This window comes from Pteronotus mesoamericanus, unplaced genomic scaffold, assembly GCF_021234165.1.
Source record: "Pteronotus mesoamericanus isolate MK-2021 breed Mesoamerican mustached bat unplaced genomic scaffold, CSHL_Meso_final contig_78, whole genome shotgun sequence".
In the NCBI taxonomy this organism is placed as follows: domain Eukaryota; kingdom Metazoa; phylum Chordata; class Mammalia; order Chiroptera; family Mormoopidae; genus Pteronotus; species Pteronotus mesoamericanus.
The window spans coordinates 27,887,834-27,904,128 of record NW_026555258.1 but is presented as its reverse complement, the minus strand read 5'-3'; the positions used below and the strand labels follow the sequence as shown (position 1 = coordinate 27,904,128).

The following is a 16,295-nucleotide window of genomic DNA, read 5'->3' as shown; positions in this document are numbered from 1 at the left end:
CTAAACGTGCTGGAACACAGTTGCCAACCTTCCTACAAACTCCAGAGCCAAGGGTCTCCGTCTGCAAGCCCTCCTCCCCTCACCCCTGCACACGAGCTTTTCCAAGGAGACAGACTCGTCACGCTAACCGAAGTGTCCCTCCCCAGGACGGTCCTCCAGGGGGTGCCAGGGCAAGCCAGCAGGCAGGGCGGCCGCCGAGGCGACTCTTGGGACAGTGCCAGGAGAAACGCATCTACAATTTCGTACTAATCTGCTGCAGCTGCCTTTTAAAGGACAGGCTCTGCGGGATACGGTTCTTGACTAAACAGTGTTTGCGTTTTCCTGTGAGCAGCCCTTTATCCCTTCAGGAATCTGACTTTATTTTCCTCAGCTAGCCTATTTCTGTCGGCAAGCGAGGCGGCTCCCGTCTCACTCCCAAGAAAGGAGGAGTCCTGTCCCGGTCTCCGAGGGGCCCGAAGCCCCTCTCGCCCCATCTCCTGCTCCTTCGCTGGGCTCTGCCTCCCCCATGGCCTCCCTCCACCGTCCCCACCCGGCTCCAAGTCCTCCCGCTTCTCCCCAGGCCCCACGCTTTCCGAAGGGCAACTAGGCTGGCGGGCAGTCAGCAGACCTGCTCAGAAAAAGTGTAAGGCTGGGTCAGAAGCACGCCTCTTTCCGATCTGAGGCCAGGATTCTGAGGGGGTCGGAAAAAAATTTTTCAAAGAAAATGTATTAGTTAAAAGGCAGCAGGTCCAGGGATGGGAGACGAGGGCTGAGGCGAGGCAGAGGACATTTCAGGCCTCCCTCCGCTTTTCTTTAACAAGGGGCCGCCGTTAGAGAGCCACTGGGTCCTTCCAGGTCTGGCAGGCTTTAATGATCTGCCCTCACGATGAGGGGCGAGCCTGAGGCCTGGAAGGCAGGAATCCAGGGCTCTGTCGGCACACATTCCCCAGGCGCCACTCAGCATCTGAGCCAGGCCTGCGCCAGGCCCTGGGTGCAGGGGTGAACGAGGCCAGGCCCTGATCTTAGGCAGCTCAAGGCCAGCGCTGGCGCAGGCACAGGGCAGCAAACACTGTGGGACGGGCGTGTGCGGAACGGAGCACCAGGGGGCGGGGGGCTTCACAGAGGAAGGGCAGGCACGCTGCCCTGGGAGGGATGAGCATGATCCTGCCAGGTGAAGACACCACAGGCAGAGGAAAACAGCCTGCACGAGGCTGGCTGAATGTAGGAGCAGGATGTAGGCGGGGAGAATGGCAAGGTGATGGAGCCCCCTCTTGCCACGCCACAGACTGTGGGCTTTGTCCTGGTGGCATAAATCAAAGTTCTCTGGACCAGGAGCCTCGGTAGCTCCCAGTGTCCAGGCGAACTGGTCTTAGAGGTTACCAGGCTTAGCAAATCTCCAGAAACCAAATGCATCTAATCACCTGGGCTGCTGGGATGGATAGAGCAGCAGGGGTGAGCAGCAGAGTACCCAGTCCTTGAGGGATCTGATGAACCTCTTAACCTGGACCGGCCCAGAGCAGAGCCAGGAATTTGCATTAACAGCAGCACATTCCCAGCCCCCATGAGTGACTCTTAGAATAGAATATGAGAGCCACCATCCTAGTCTCTGCCTACTCGCTGTATTAAATCTCCCCAGCAGCACGCCTGGCAGAGACTGGGATGCTTGGGGAATCTCAGGCAACAGGGAATGCACTACTTCACAGCCAGGCAGCCTGCTCTATGCTGGATGCCTCCAGCCACAAACACAAGCCCTGCTGCCCTCTAACTTAACCCACCGCTCCTGCTGGTCCCCATCTATGTCAGAGAGAAGCAGCAGAATCTCTCAAAGAACCATGCAGCTCTGGAAGCCAAGACTCTTCCTTCCCTCCCCCCCAGTACACTGTGTCTCTGGCCTGAACATGCTCAGTGTCCAATGGCTGGACCCTGGCCCTTCCCAGATGACTCCCAGGCTATGCCTGCTGTGTCCTTCCCAATGGGAGGTCCAGTTCTGAGGCCCCACCATGGGCAGGGTCTGACAGATGGGAGAGGGGCAGAGCCTGCACGTCAGATCCTGGCCTCTATGAGGGCCCTCAAATCTAGCTGGGGGAGCTGACACGCCCAGCAGCTAAGGGACTCCCATCATTACCTAAGCAATATTAGCCTTTCGATACAGCATCCATGAATCAAAAAGCCCAGCAAAAGCAAGTTAAACCTAACCAATTTCAGCATCAGGGGGCGTCTCGCCCCCTCTATCCTGCACATCCCTATTTTTGCAGCATCAGGAGACTGAAATGACGAAATACGTATTCCAGGCTGTCTCCCTCAATGGGAAGTCAGAGGTACTTTTCAATTACACAAATCACATGCATTTTCCCACGTGTGAAACTCAGGAATTCATCAGATCCCTTGAATGACAGCAGACCCACACATCCAGCCCTTCGCAGGCTCTGTAAGCAAGCTCGGCCTCCTGGAGGTAGGAAGGGGGAGGGGAGCTCCCCAGAGTCTGGCCCATAACAAATGGGGCTGTGTTCCCTGAGAGTGAAGGGGGGAGGCAGGAATCAGGCTCCAAGGCTACTCCCCATCAGGATCCGACAGCACCCTCACATTGCTGGGTGCCGTCCACTTCCCAGCCCCTCAGCGTCCCCAACCCGTGCACAGCCCTTGACCTGCCCCAGTGTCTGTCAGCACATGTCTGGGGGTTGGTGGCCTGAGAGTCACCCCAGGAGCCTGTCAACAATGCAGAGGGATTCCGTTGAGGTGGCTGAGAATCTGCATTTTCTCCAGAGGCCCACACCTCCCCACGACCACGTCCGCACTGTGAGAAACGCTGCAGTGGAGGGTGACAGGCTCCCAGGCCCTGCCCCGTGCTTCGTCCAGTCCAGCGCTCAGCGAGGATCCCCTGGGTGGCAGGCACTGGCGACCGGGTAATGAAGGGAATGGGAGTTCCTGCCCCCAGGCAGCATACAGTCTAGTAGGGAAGACTGGATATACAGGGTCCGGCAGAAGTAAGCCTGCTTGAGTATGGTAGGCAGGGTAATAATACGGGTGTAATAATTTATAGTTTTAATTTGAACATTTCACCTAAAATGGCATATGGTGTGCTTGAATATGGTATTTTTATGCTACAGAATTACATGCTTATGATTTTGTAATAAAAGATTTCATAATAAAAAGCAGGCGTTATCTGTGCTGGACCCCGTAGAATAAACTATTTCCCACCTAATGTAAATGGCATAGGCAGTATAGGAGCGACGTAGAACCATGTTTCTCGGCCTTTTCACGATCACTCTCACTCTCCCAGAGGTGATTTTTCCTAATCCTGCCCCACTCTTGAAGTTGTAATACCACAGGTAACTATATACCTGTTTAAGTACTGTATGTATGTCCTGTGCCTTATACATAAAAAGAGTGAGTTTTTTTTGTCCCCTCCTCAGAAGAACCACTTTTCACTCCCTTGGGGGAGATAGCCCTGACCGAAAAGGCATTGTTTAGGAAGGAACAATTCATTCACTTTGGGGGCTGGGGATGGGAGGCACAGATGGGAAGGGATTGGGGAAGGGATCCCAGAGGTGGTGGCATCTCTCCGGGGTTTTGAAGGACGGGCAGGAGGTCTGCAAAGCAGGGAAGGGACTCCGCATCAAGTCTCCCTCGCTGGGCAACCTGAGCTCCTGTCTTGCTCTCAGACGCAGTGGTGGCTAGTCTCCAAGACGGCCCCCAGTGCCCTTCACCTCCCGCTATAATTTGTGTAGCAGCCCCAGCCCTACATACACACACTAAATCAGAGCTAATGTGTATGATTAACAGAACATGACAGAAATGATGATGTTCAACTTCTGAAGCTAGGCACTGATATTCTGCCACCTCTGCCTTGAACTCGCTTTGGGAGAAGCCGCTCCGTGGCCCTATGGAGAGGCCCACTTGGATAGGCACCAACTAGCCAACCACGCGAGGGAGCCACACTGGGAGCAGATTCTGCAGCCCAGCCAAACCTTCAGATGATGGCAGCTCCCGGCCTTCAAATCTCCCAACTGGACCCCGAGCATCACGGAGCAGATCCAAGTCATCTGTGGGTCTCCGTTGGCAACCCACAGAAACAATGACATAATACATGATTGTTGTTTTAACCACTACATTTTGGGTAATGAGTTATACAGCAATAAACAACTAAGACAAGCCCCATCTCATAACCTGGCTCCCTATCTTGCCAGCTCCTGTAGGCTGGAGGCCGTCCTGTGCATGCTAAGGTCGGGTGGCTCTGGCTGGTAAGCCAGGAGTTTCCGCCATCGTGCTTGCTTCTGCAGCTCCTCGGAGAATCCCAGACAGTCCCTGCGAAGCTGTGAGACAGCCACTAAGCTCCCCGGATTCCCCTCTGGGTGAGGGTTTCCCTTAGACCTTGGTCTCTCATCTGAGAGAAATGTCAATCTGCCAATCCTTTGTCCCACCATCCCATCCTCTTTCCTTCCACCCTCTGATCATTCAGGGGGTAGCTAATGAGGTCTGTGAAGTGTTAGGCATCAGGAAAGAGAAGAGGCCCAGGTACTGTCCCCGAGGAGCTCACAGCCAAGCTAAACATGTCCTCACATCTGCGGAGCCCTATGAGAGGGACAGACAGAGCGGGGGACAGCTATATACACCTACTAGAAGTAAGCAGGGTGGTAAGAAAAAAAAATTTCTAGGAGCGCTACTTTAGCTACTGCAGTGAGGAATAGCTTCCTCGAAGAGGCGGCATTTTAAGCTGGGTGTCTAAGAATGGGTAGGACTAATGCACTGGATATGGAGAGAATGGGATGTCTCAGGTGACCCTCATGGATAGGCACCACCTTGCCAGCCATATTGTGGTTGGGAACGGTGCTGCAGGAAAGACCAGAGGTGCTAAGAATCAGGGTATTCAACGTGGGGAGGAGAGGCGATGGGGTAGGGGTAGCAACAACAATGAAACCAGAAACACGTGCTTACAACATGCCAGGCACAGCGGTAATCCCTTTTGATTATTTAATTCATACAGCAGCCCTATGAGGTCAGTCCTCTTACCACTCTGACTAAATTATGGGGCGAGGGACTGAGGCTCAGAGTGGTGGGCAGGGCGCGTAGAGAGCTCCTTGGCATTCAGGAAAGGACGCTCAGGTACAGAGAAGGGAAGTGACTTGGCCAGGGTCTCATGGCTGTTTACAGTCACCGCAGGGCCAGAAGCTGGGCTCCCAGGGCACACGGAGCTGTTCTGGCTCCAGTGATGTGGTTAGGCTTGCACTCCACCGCGCATGACTCACTGCTGCCCAAGCCCACACACTCCTGCCTCCCGCGTTTGCACACCCAGCTTCCTCTGCCAGCAGCGCTCTCCTCCACGTCTCCAGCTGTCCAACACCCTCTCCTCCTTCGCAGCCGGCTCAGCATCACTTCCCTCAGAGGCCTTCCTTGTCCCGGGGCTGAGTGGGTGGCCCTCCCTCATCACACCTCCGCCAAGGCTGGTCCCACCTCCCCTCCGCTCCCAGCACCCCAGGCGCACCCGGCCAGATCCAGAGGTCCTCAGTCAATTCAAGCAGGCAGAGCGAAGCCACAGCCCGCTGTGGTCCGGCTCCTGCCCGCCCCTTCATGCTCACCCTCGCCGCCCTGAAGACCCTCCCGTCATGCGCCAGCGCCGCTGCCCTCTTTTCTGCTCCCCTAACATGCCGGGTTCTTCCCACCACAGGCTGTCCACATTTGCTACTCCACCCGCAAACATGGGTGCTCTTCACCAACCAATTCTTTTTCCATCTTAAGGTCCTAGCTCAAATGCCACCTGCTCCGCGAAGACTTTTCTGGCCGCCCCAAGGCAGTCGCTGTTTATCCCAGCACCCTGTGTATTTCTATTATAACCCAGTTTGCTTCCTGGAGTTTGACCTCAAGGGCCAGACTGCCTAAGTTTAAATTGTGGCTCTGTCACTTCTGAGCTGTGGGTCTGGGGACAAGTTATTTAGCTTTCGTGTACTTCTGTTTCCTCATCTATAAAATGGGGGAATGATAGTAGAGCCTATGGCATAGAGCAGTTATAAGGATTCAGTGAGTTAATACATACAAGTGCTCAGAACAGTGTCTGGCATGTAGTAAGCATGACATGTGTATTACACAAGGGTTAGCTCTTGGTATTATTACTTGTTTATTTGCTTTCTGCCTGCCTCCCTCCTAGAATGTAAGCTCCAAAAGGGTAGACAGTGTTTCGCACTATATCCTGTTTAGCACTATCCCATCCTGGTTAGCACTATATCCCCAGTAGGTTTCCCATTATATGCACACAGTAGGTTTCCCATTATATTTGTTGGATGGATGAATGAGGATGATGGAGTAATGGATGACAAGAGTAATAGATGATGGATGGACAGAGTAATAGAAGATGGATGGATGCGTGATGGATGGATTGGTGAAGCAAAGAAGTAAAACACGTGCATGGGCAACCACTCATTCCCGGTGGTGACAGCTTTCTACGTTCTTCTCTCTCGCACCCCAGATAACGGCTAGCTAGCACTGGTGAGTTTTGCCTACAACAGACCACACAATCACTGGTGGGATTTTTGACTCTACGTAACATTTGCCAGTGTAAAGAGTAAATAATCAGCCAGGAGCCCCAGGAAAGGCTTCACTGAGGTGAAAGGCAGTCTTAGTGAACAGGAGAATTTCAGTGGGGAAGGGAGGTTTGACAGGGAACAGAAAAAGGACCATCTGGTTAAAGGAAAAGAAAGAGCAGGGTTCAGAGGCTTGAAAGTGCAGGGTGCATCTGGGGAAAGGTGGGTTGTCCAGAGGGGCTGAGGCATGGAATATATGGCAGGGACAGGAGATGACACTGGACAGGCAGATTGGCTGGAATTTGATGGCCCTGAGGGTCAGGCTAGGGAGGCACTGAAAGATTTCATACGCTGAGAGGTGGTGTTAGGGCCACCCTTTAGAGACTCACTGTGGTGGCCACGCCAGGGTGGACCAGAAGGTCAAGCCAGGAGGTGGGAGCAGAGGGGGGCTATGTAATCATCAGGAAAGGGTGGGCCAAGGCCTAAGTCAGGCAACTTAGGGACCACGTTGGGAAAGGAAACATTCCTGCAAAAGACTGGTGGCCATTCAAGATAGTTCCCCAACCAAAGGTGACTTGGCACTTACCTGAACCAGATTCCAGCCTTGGAGCGACTCTGCAATGATGGACGTAACAGATGGACAGACGCCTCCAAACACCATCAAGTGGTTTGGCCCGTATTTTATTGCATCGTAGAAGGCTTTCAGTCCTTTTGCATTATCACACTGGGGAGCAACACAGAGAAAGAGAAGCCCAAATTAGAAACAGCTTTCCCCAGGGGCAAGAGCCCAAGAGTGGATTCATACAAACAAACTTGCTTCATGAGAAGTCTTCCGGGCTTTAGTTCTCTCATCGGTGGGGCCTCGCCTTAAATCAGCCCTGAGCCCGTGCTGTGAGCTCCATGAGGCATGCCCTTGGTAACCCCACATCCTGGTTCCCAAATGCCTCACATTGGGGTCTCCCCTTCCATGGTCATTTACATTTAGGATGGTTATCATCAAAAAAGCAGAAAGTAACAAATGTTGGAGAGAATATGGAGAAACTGGAACCCTTGGGTATTGTTGGTAGGAATGTAAAATGGCGCAGCTGCTGCAGAAAACAGTATGGCAGTTCCTCAAAGAGTTAAACAGAATTACTATATGATCCAGCATTTTACCTCTAGGTATATGCCCCAAAGAACTGAAAGCAAGAACTCCAACAGATACGTGTACACCTATGTTCACAGTAGCCAAAGGGTGGAAACAACTGAAATGTTCATCAACATAGGAGTGGGTAAACCAATTGTGGTATATACATACAATGGACTATTATTTAGCCTTAAAAATTAAGGAAACTCTGATATACATTACAACATGGATGAACCTTGAAGACATTATGTTGAGCGAAATAAGCCAGATGCAAAAGGACAAGTACTGTGTGACTCCACTTATTTGGGTACCTAGAGTAGTCAGATTCACAGACACAGAAAATAGAATGGTGGTTGCCAGGGGCTGGAAGAGCGGGGTGGGGGAGTCAGTGTTTACTGAGTACAGTTGCAGCTTGGGTGATAGAAACACTCGAGATGGATGGTGATGATGGTAGCACACCAGTGCGAATGCGCTGAATGCCGCTGAGCTGTATGTACACCTAAAAATGGTTACAATGGTGTATTTTATGTTATGTATATTTTATCACAATAAGGAAAAAAAAAAGGAGGAGGAGGAAGAGAAGAATTCGTTCAGCAAATACTTTGCCAAACATGGTTCTGTGTTCAGCCCAGGGCTGGATGCTCAGGAAACAAAAGTTGGATATAGCCCCTGCCCAGGAGCTCACCTTTGAGAAAGGAAAACTGACCACCACAGCAGATCCTGGGGATCTACTATGGACATGGATGAGGATCAAGGCCCATGGATGTTGGGGGTCGGTATGGCTCGCTTCCCACCTCCCCACCTCCACCTCTCTCCTCAAGCCACGTGGTTGACTCTTCTAAACAGAGACACTGGCTCCTAACTGGGCTTCTTGCTCCACCTGAGGCCCAGTTAAACCCACTCACCACCTACCACTCTGAGGGTCCTTTGTGAAACATAAATTAGTCCTTCTTTTAATAAATTAGTCCTTACTCTTCTGCTTTCCATGCACTTAAAACCAAAACTCTTAACAGAATATAATTCTCAAAAGGTTAGAAACGTCATTCTCATGAAAATCAATAGTGGGTCCATGTCGCCCTTTCATTTAACTCATGAATAAGGGAATCTGCAGGAGGACGAAGGGGAGTCCAAAGAAAATTTAAGAGACAGGGATTTTTACAGTGAATGGAAAAATAAGAAATAAGATAAAATTGCTAAGTCACATATAAAACTGGTTACTGTCTTACAGGGCAATAAAGCTATAACCTTTGGGGACAGAAAAGAAAATGATTGAAAACCAGCACATTTTACCAGTTTTAGAGAATTATAAGATGTCTGAGCTTTAAATTCCTCCAGTCAGATGATGCCCAGGCAGGGCTGTTGCAAAATGCTCTAGGTGTTAGGATGTCTATATAATAACTACTTTGTATTATTTACCCGTTAGGTCTGATATTCTTAACCCTCCTTACCAGAGTGTATACAAGAAGCCACAAGACCCAGCCCTGCGTCTCACTCTGACCCATTTGCCCCCACTCTCCCCATTGCTCAACCAGTACAGTCTCATCAGTCTCCTTTTTGCTCCTTGAAATCAAAAGCCATTTCCTTCCTGCCCCTGGGCCTTTGCACTTGCTATTTTCTCCAGGAATAATATTCCCTTGGTTCTCCACAGAACTCACTGCTTTGCATCATTCAGGTCTCAGCATGGCTGTTGCCTCCTCAGTGAAGTTGCTACTACCCTCCCTTTCCATAGGTGGTCCCCACTCCCAGTCACTAACAGGCTACCCTCTGTATTGCCTGAACAGAGTTCCTAAAATTATTTGGAATCGCCTTTTCTACCTTTTTGTTTGCCTGTATACTGGCCGGCCTCAGCCGGAATGCAAGGCCCCTGAGGGCAAGGATGTGTATTATTGCTTTGAGTGCCCATCTCACCAGAGCTTGGACGGGGCCTCAGGCCGGACTCAGAAAGAATCTGCCGACTTCCCGAAGGAGCGCTTCGATGTTCTCCCCATGTCTACTTTTTCCCCCCTCTTTCTACTTCTGCCTCTCTCCTGATTTTTGTTTTACTCTCCATTCTCTGTCCTCTTTCTTCCTGTTCCCTCTCCCTTCCCTTATGTGACCATAATGTGGGACCAGAGTGGGTAGAGTTTGTGGCTCCTTCCTTGTTTATTTCTGAGACTCAGGACTGTGACTCATGGTGGGTGCTGAAAGGGATACAAAAATGAGTCCAGCACAGTTCCTCGCCTCAGGGAGCTCACTGTCTGGCAGAGGCGGTGAGACGGGGCACTGGCAGCCACGTCACATGGTAGGCAGTGCTCAGTGCTGGGGACAGCGAGGTCCAGGCTGCGGGCACCACAATGGCAACCCGGGAGGGCTCCAGGGGTGAGCGCTTGAGACTAAGTGACGAGGACAAAGTGATAGCAAAGTGGCCTGGGCTAGCGCTAATGAGGGAGTTTGGACTATAGCCTACAGCGACTCAGGAAAGAATTCCATTTTTTAAATTTTGATTTAATTTTTTAATTGGCCAACTTATTACTTTTTTTTTGCCAAGAAAGAAATTGAGAATGAAAAAAGGACAGAAAGATAGGAGGGGAGGGAGAGAAAGGGAAGGAGGGAGAAAGATTACGTTACTAGTTCTTGGGGTCTCTATGAATTGTCCCTGTTCCTTGATTGAAAGTGACACTTCCCACCCTCAGCAGAGCACAGCAGATATTACAGAGCAGTCCATGTTTTAATTGTTTCTATCATGATTTACTGAATCATTTCCCGTTTTAATACACCCTGGTAATGATTTTAGCTTGTTTTCTAATCTGTAGCTAATGACAATGATAATACAGGACCACAAGATTTATAACCAAAGTTGCATTAAAATAATATTAACAACAATGAACTAATTCATACTTGTTTGCTCAGCAAACCTCCCCAGTACCCAGTCTGCATAAGATTCTGTATTAAAGAATGGCGTCCTGGTTTTTCACAAATAGATAACTTCTGAATATTGTCAACCTGCAAACCTGAGAATATTTGATAACCAGTCTAGTATCTGAGCTGGAAGAATCTTCTAGCGTTCAAAAATGTTTACCTGACTCAGTTTTTACCAGGCTGGGTTTGGAAGGCAGAATCCTGGCCCTGATAAACTTTGCCCCTTGGTCTCACTCTCATGAATATGTTATGTTACACGGCAAAAGGAACTTTGTATGTGTCATTAAGATTACAAAACAGATGACCTGAAAGTATTATGCCGGTGGCCCAATGTCATCACACAAGCCCTGAAAGCAGAGATCTTTTCTGGCTGGGGGCAGAGGGGAAACCAGATATTCAAGCATGAGATCAATCTGATGCACCTTTGTTGGCTTGAAGATGAGGAAAGACACATTGGCAAGGAAATGGGACCCTCAGTCCTACAACTGCAAGAAACCGAATTCTGCCGACAGACTGAAGGAGTCGCTCCTCTGGATAGAACCCAGCCCAGCTCATCTTCATTTTGACCTTGTGTCATGAGCAGAAGACCCTGCAGGGTCACACAGTACCCTCAACTTCTGCCCAACCGACTGTGAGGCAATACGCAGTTGTGGTTTAAACCACTGGATTTGTGGTGATCTGTTACGGCAGCCATAGACAACTCATACAGCAAAGTAAAGTAAAATAAGAAAAATAAGGATAACCTCTTCCTTCAAGTTAAATGTATTTCATATAAAGGATTCTTCTTAATTTATAGAGAAGACCTTCGATGGTGTGTATGGTGTTAAAATGTTTTTCTATTATAAATTATAGATAGGAATAAGATTTTGTTTCTAATGTCCTAATATGGCAAAATAAGCAAGTTTTTCACTCTCTGGAAGTTCCTGTTCCATGACCACCACTTTCCACCCTGTTCCTTCAGCCTTTGCTGCTCTGTGAAATGTAAACAGCAACAACAACAAATGTGTGCGGGCCTTGCTCATCCGGCCAGCCCTGCACCCTCATTTTCAGATGCAGATGCTGAAGACCTGCCCTCAGGATGAAGGGACTTGTCCACTGTCCTTTCAGGGTCAGGGGAGGGATTTGGGGATTTCCAATTGAGAGCTTTCTCAATAACCTAAAGAATGCAGCTCAGCGGGCAAAGGGAAGGTTAAAGCTAGCAGCATTCTAGAAGGGACCATTCTCCCCAGCATAATGCTGCAAGCCCGGGCCTCCTCCTGATCAGCCCTCTTGAGCTGAGACAGGACAAACAACCTACTAGTATGCTTCCTTGGCTCCCCTGGCGAGCACTTTTACTGTGAATAACAAAATAAAAATCACAGGGACAGGTCTGTCCCATTTTCAATGCTACCTCCCTCATCCTCCTTTCTAACACTGTTATCTTCCGAACTGACGTGATTAGTGTCCCAAATAGATGGACTTCCCTGGCCAAAGCTGAGTCTTCGTGGCTGGACCAGCTTGGAAGTTTTCAAAGTGCTGCCCAGGCCCTGGACGGGTAGCTCAGTTGGTTAGAGCAGTGTCCTGATTATGCCAAGGTTGCAGGTTTGATCCCTGGTCAGGGTACATACAAGCAAGAAGCAGCCAATGAATGCATATATAAGCAGAACAACAAATCGATGTTTCTCTCTCTCCCTTCCTCCCTATCTCTAAGATCAATAAATAAAATTTTTTTTTAATAAAAGTGCTGCCCAGGCTCCAGCAGAGACATTTTAGGGCCAGTGAAAGGTTTCTGGGCTCCTCACCTTCCCTTCAGACAACAGCTCTCCTTGCATCTATTCTCTATAGAGCACCAAGCTTCCATAGAATACTTCATTTGAAAACAGGATTTTATGGCTAGTAGCAAAAAAATGAAAACCACCAAGGAGACAACCCCAAAGGTTCTTGCCTGTGTATGACTTTTGTCCTTGGCCTCCAGAAGGGCAGGTGAATATCCTGCAGGCTAGGCTGGTTGAGCCAGTCGCTTGAGCACACATATGACAGGCCACCACTCCCTGAAAGTTAACCCATGACACATCAGTTTGCCTGCTGATCCATTCACCAAATCACTGGGGAATTTCTCTGAGTTGGAGTTTCCCGAGGGATTCCTTATAGACGTTTCCACATGGCCGTTTCATAAGAATCTGTCCTTTCGGCTTGGATGAAAGTCAGTCTCCCCTGGAATTCATGTTTCAGCCCTTCCTAAATGCTGCACTTGGAGATGGTCCCCTAATGCCTGTTTATGATCATCCTCTTCTTTTGGACCAGTCCCTACCTGAGCCAGGAAAACGTTGAAGCATTTTTATCCCCCATTTAAGGTGTCTATCAGACAGCTCTTAGTGAGCTCACTGGGCAAAACCATCATTCTGAGAAATGCAATTTGGCTTTTGATAAATTGCTCTCGGAGCCCCTGTAAGGGGGTTCTCGTGTTCTGGGAGAAAGCTGTGGGCTTTATTATGTTCTCCTACTCCCCTCACTTCCCCCCACGACAAACTCGCCCCCACTCACCTCTACAGGGTATTCTGACCGCTGGTATGGCCATAACCGACCGGCGGACAGGGAGGTAATTCCATCACAGTTCATATTCTCATGCAATAGTGCAAAGTTTAATGACCAGCCACAGCCTCTGACCTACACCTTGCCACTTGGACACAGGCTGTGACACACAGTAGGCCCTCAGTAACTGTTGCCTCCCCTCCCTCCCGTCTTCTCACCAGTATTTTTCCTCTTTGCCTTTCATCGACTCCTCATCTACAGCAGTTCATGGTCACTACCTCCAAACTCCTACCCGCGGTCTGATTCCCAGGGGCTTTCCCTTCCCAGGAAGGCCAGGCTTGTCACAGAGAAGTCACAATTGGCACAAACAGGTTCTTAATATTCAGCACCTATAAATGGGAATAGAGCTAAAAGCCATGAAAATCAGTTTTTAAATGGAAAATTGGGACTCTAGAATAAAATTCAGTTTCATTTAAATCCCATTTTTAAAGATGAGAATACCTTTTTGACTTAAAAATTTCAAAGAAAATGTTACTACAAATTAAGATGTGAAAATGCCAAGAAAATGTCAGAGTTAATAACAACCAATTTGAAACTGGGAATTACTCCACGCAGAATTTCAGAACGGAAGGAGAATTTAAAAGCTAATGTGTCCAAGTTGCCCCCAGTACAACCTCCCCTCTGTGCATCCCACTCTGGGAGAAGCCAGCAGCTGCTTACATCCTTCAGGTGACAGGGGTCTTACTCCCTCACCAAGCCATCACTGGCCAGCTCCGCCTTTTAGGAAGTTCTTGTGTTGGTCTTGAAATCACCCTTCCTTTTGCATTCCCTGTTCTAATTCTGAGCAGAGAGGTCGGCAAAATTTTCCCCTAAAGGGCCAAACAGAAAATATTTTAGGCTTTGTGGACTTTGCAGCTTCTCGACCCTCTGTAGCATAAACACAACCAAAGACGATACGTAAACTAATGAGTGTGGCTGCATTCCAATAAAATTTTATTTACAAAAACAGGCAGCAGCCAGATTTGGGCCATGGGCCATAGTTTGCCCATGCCTGCTCTGGAACCTCCTAGAACACTTACCATCCTCCATTCCCATGGGAGCACTTCATATACCTATGGGAGCACTCAGCCAGCCTGACTCCAAAAGATGTCTTATTTTCTAACGAACAATTCACCAAGCTCAGGGTAGCTCTTCCTTCTAATCATCCCCTGTACAATATAGCTTCACACCCTTCTCATCTGTGGGTTATTCTCTGGAAAGGCTCCAAGGACTGATATTTCTAGGACCTACCCCCAAATACCTCCATCTGCTCGGCACAGAACATTAACTACAATGTATTGTGCACTCACTATGTGTTAGTCATGGTACATAGAACTTCATATAAATTATCCTATTCATGCCTCATAGCATTATTATAGGGTAGGCACTATTATTATTTCCATTTTAGAGATAAGGAAACTGAGGTTCAGAGAAGTTAAATAACTTGCCCAAGGTCACAGAGAGGTAAGGGTTCAATCCCAGACAATGTCACTTCAGAGTACTGTTTTATTTTATATTTTTGAAAATTTTTTTCATCCTCACCCAAGGATGTTTTTATTGATTTTTAGAGAGAGAAGAAGGGGGAGAGGGAGGGAGAGAGGGGGAGAGTCAGAGAGAAGCATCAATTAGTTGTCTCTCATGCGCGCCCCAACCTGGGATTGAACCTGCAACCTAGATATGTGCCCTGATGGAGGATCAAACCCTCAACCTGCTGGTGTACAGGATGATGCTCCAACCAACTGAGCCACCTGGTTTCAACCCACTGTGCAACCCAGGCACGTGCCCCGACTGGGAATCGAACTGGTTCATAGGTCGGCACTCAATCCACTGAGTGACACCAGTCAGAGCTGTTTTATTAAATAAGAATTTGTTTTTATGAAATACTTCCCTCATAGAACAGAATCCAGCATATACATAAAACTTATATAAGGTATGAAAAATACTAATACCAACATATAGGGCACCAGCACCCAGTTTATATTGCAGCCCTTGTGTGCCAACCCTGTATGCACCCCCCCTTCACCCAGAGGGGACCCCTAGTCTGAATTTTGTGTATACTCCTCCTTGCTTTTCTTTATTACTTTATATATTATATGTTTCTTAAACACTCTATCATTTAATTGTATTTGTTTTCAAATGTATATGTAAGTGGACTCATGCTGTATTTTTTGGCCGAAACTTGCCTTTATGCCTTCACATTATGTTTGTGATATTTCTGTTGCTGAATATAGCTGCAGTTCGTTCCTTTTCATAGCTGTGTAGTATTTCATCATATAAAAGTGCCACAGTTTTGTTCTTGTCATTCATTCCCCGGCCGAAGGACACTTGGGTAGTTGCCTGTGTTTTGCTTGGTTGCTGTTGGAAGCCAGGTGGCTGAACGTTTCTATACACGTCTCCCAACACGTGGGCAGAGCTTCCTACAGTACAAACCTAGAGATGGAATCGTTGAATCACAGGGTCCCCCAGACTTTCTCAGCGGTTTCACTCATTTCTACCCCCACCAGCGGTGTTTGAACAATCCCACTATTCCACATCTTTACAATTTTAATTTTTGCAAATCTTTTGGGTATTTGATACATCATTTCAATTTCTATGTTCTTGAGTATTAAGGAGGATAAGCCATCCGTTCACATGTTTATAAGCAACTTGTGTTTACTCTTTCGGACTGGTGACTTTGTCCATTTTTCCATTGTGTTGCTTGTCTTTTCCTTAATGATTTGTTGGGAGCACACCCAGCCGCCATGCTAACCTGCATGAAATGATCACCTCCTGCATTCTGAGCATAGACTTCTGTTGATGTGGCCTCAGACTGCAGTCCTTCCATTCAGCAACTACTCCACACACAGCTTGCAGTCAGTGAACACTACCAAACCAACACGCAAAACCTTTCTTGGGAAGAAAGAAAAAGCAGGAGAAAATTCTTGATGATAAAATTCAGCCAACCAAAGGAGGAATCAAAACATAGATCTCAGGAATGGAGGTGTTGTGATACAAAGGCGTGATTGTGAGCACTGGACCCACTTAATATGAAACAACCGGCAATGTGAACATAAAATTCAGGAGGCGGAGGAGGGAAAAGGAGTTGTAAAGTTGCTAATTTCCTCTTCTTCCACAGAAGGACTTTAATCGATACCATCTAAAATTGAAAACTGGAGTTTAAAAGCCAGGACTCTAACCTCACTGTTTTTCATAATCTTTTATTACCCTTAAGATATTTTAGAAACACA

The 16,295-nt window shown here is 48.3% G+C and overlaps 1 protein-coding gene across 1 annotated transcript in view; it reads right to left on the bottom strand.

Moving 5' to 3' along the window:
• GABBR2 (gamma-aminobutyric acid type B receptor subunit 2) overlaps positions 1–16,295 on the bottom strand; it is a 331,202-nt gene that overhangs the window by 227,026 nt on the left and 87,881 nt on the right. Inside the window, exon 2 of the mRNA XM_054584622.1 lies at positions 7,081–7,218. Coding sequence (XP_054440597.1) covers positions 7,081–7,218 — 138 coding nt within the window. The remainder of the gene's footprint in view (positions 1–7,080; positions 7,219–16,295) is intronic.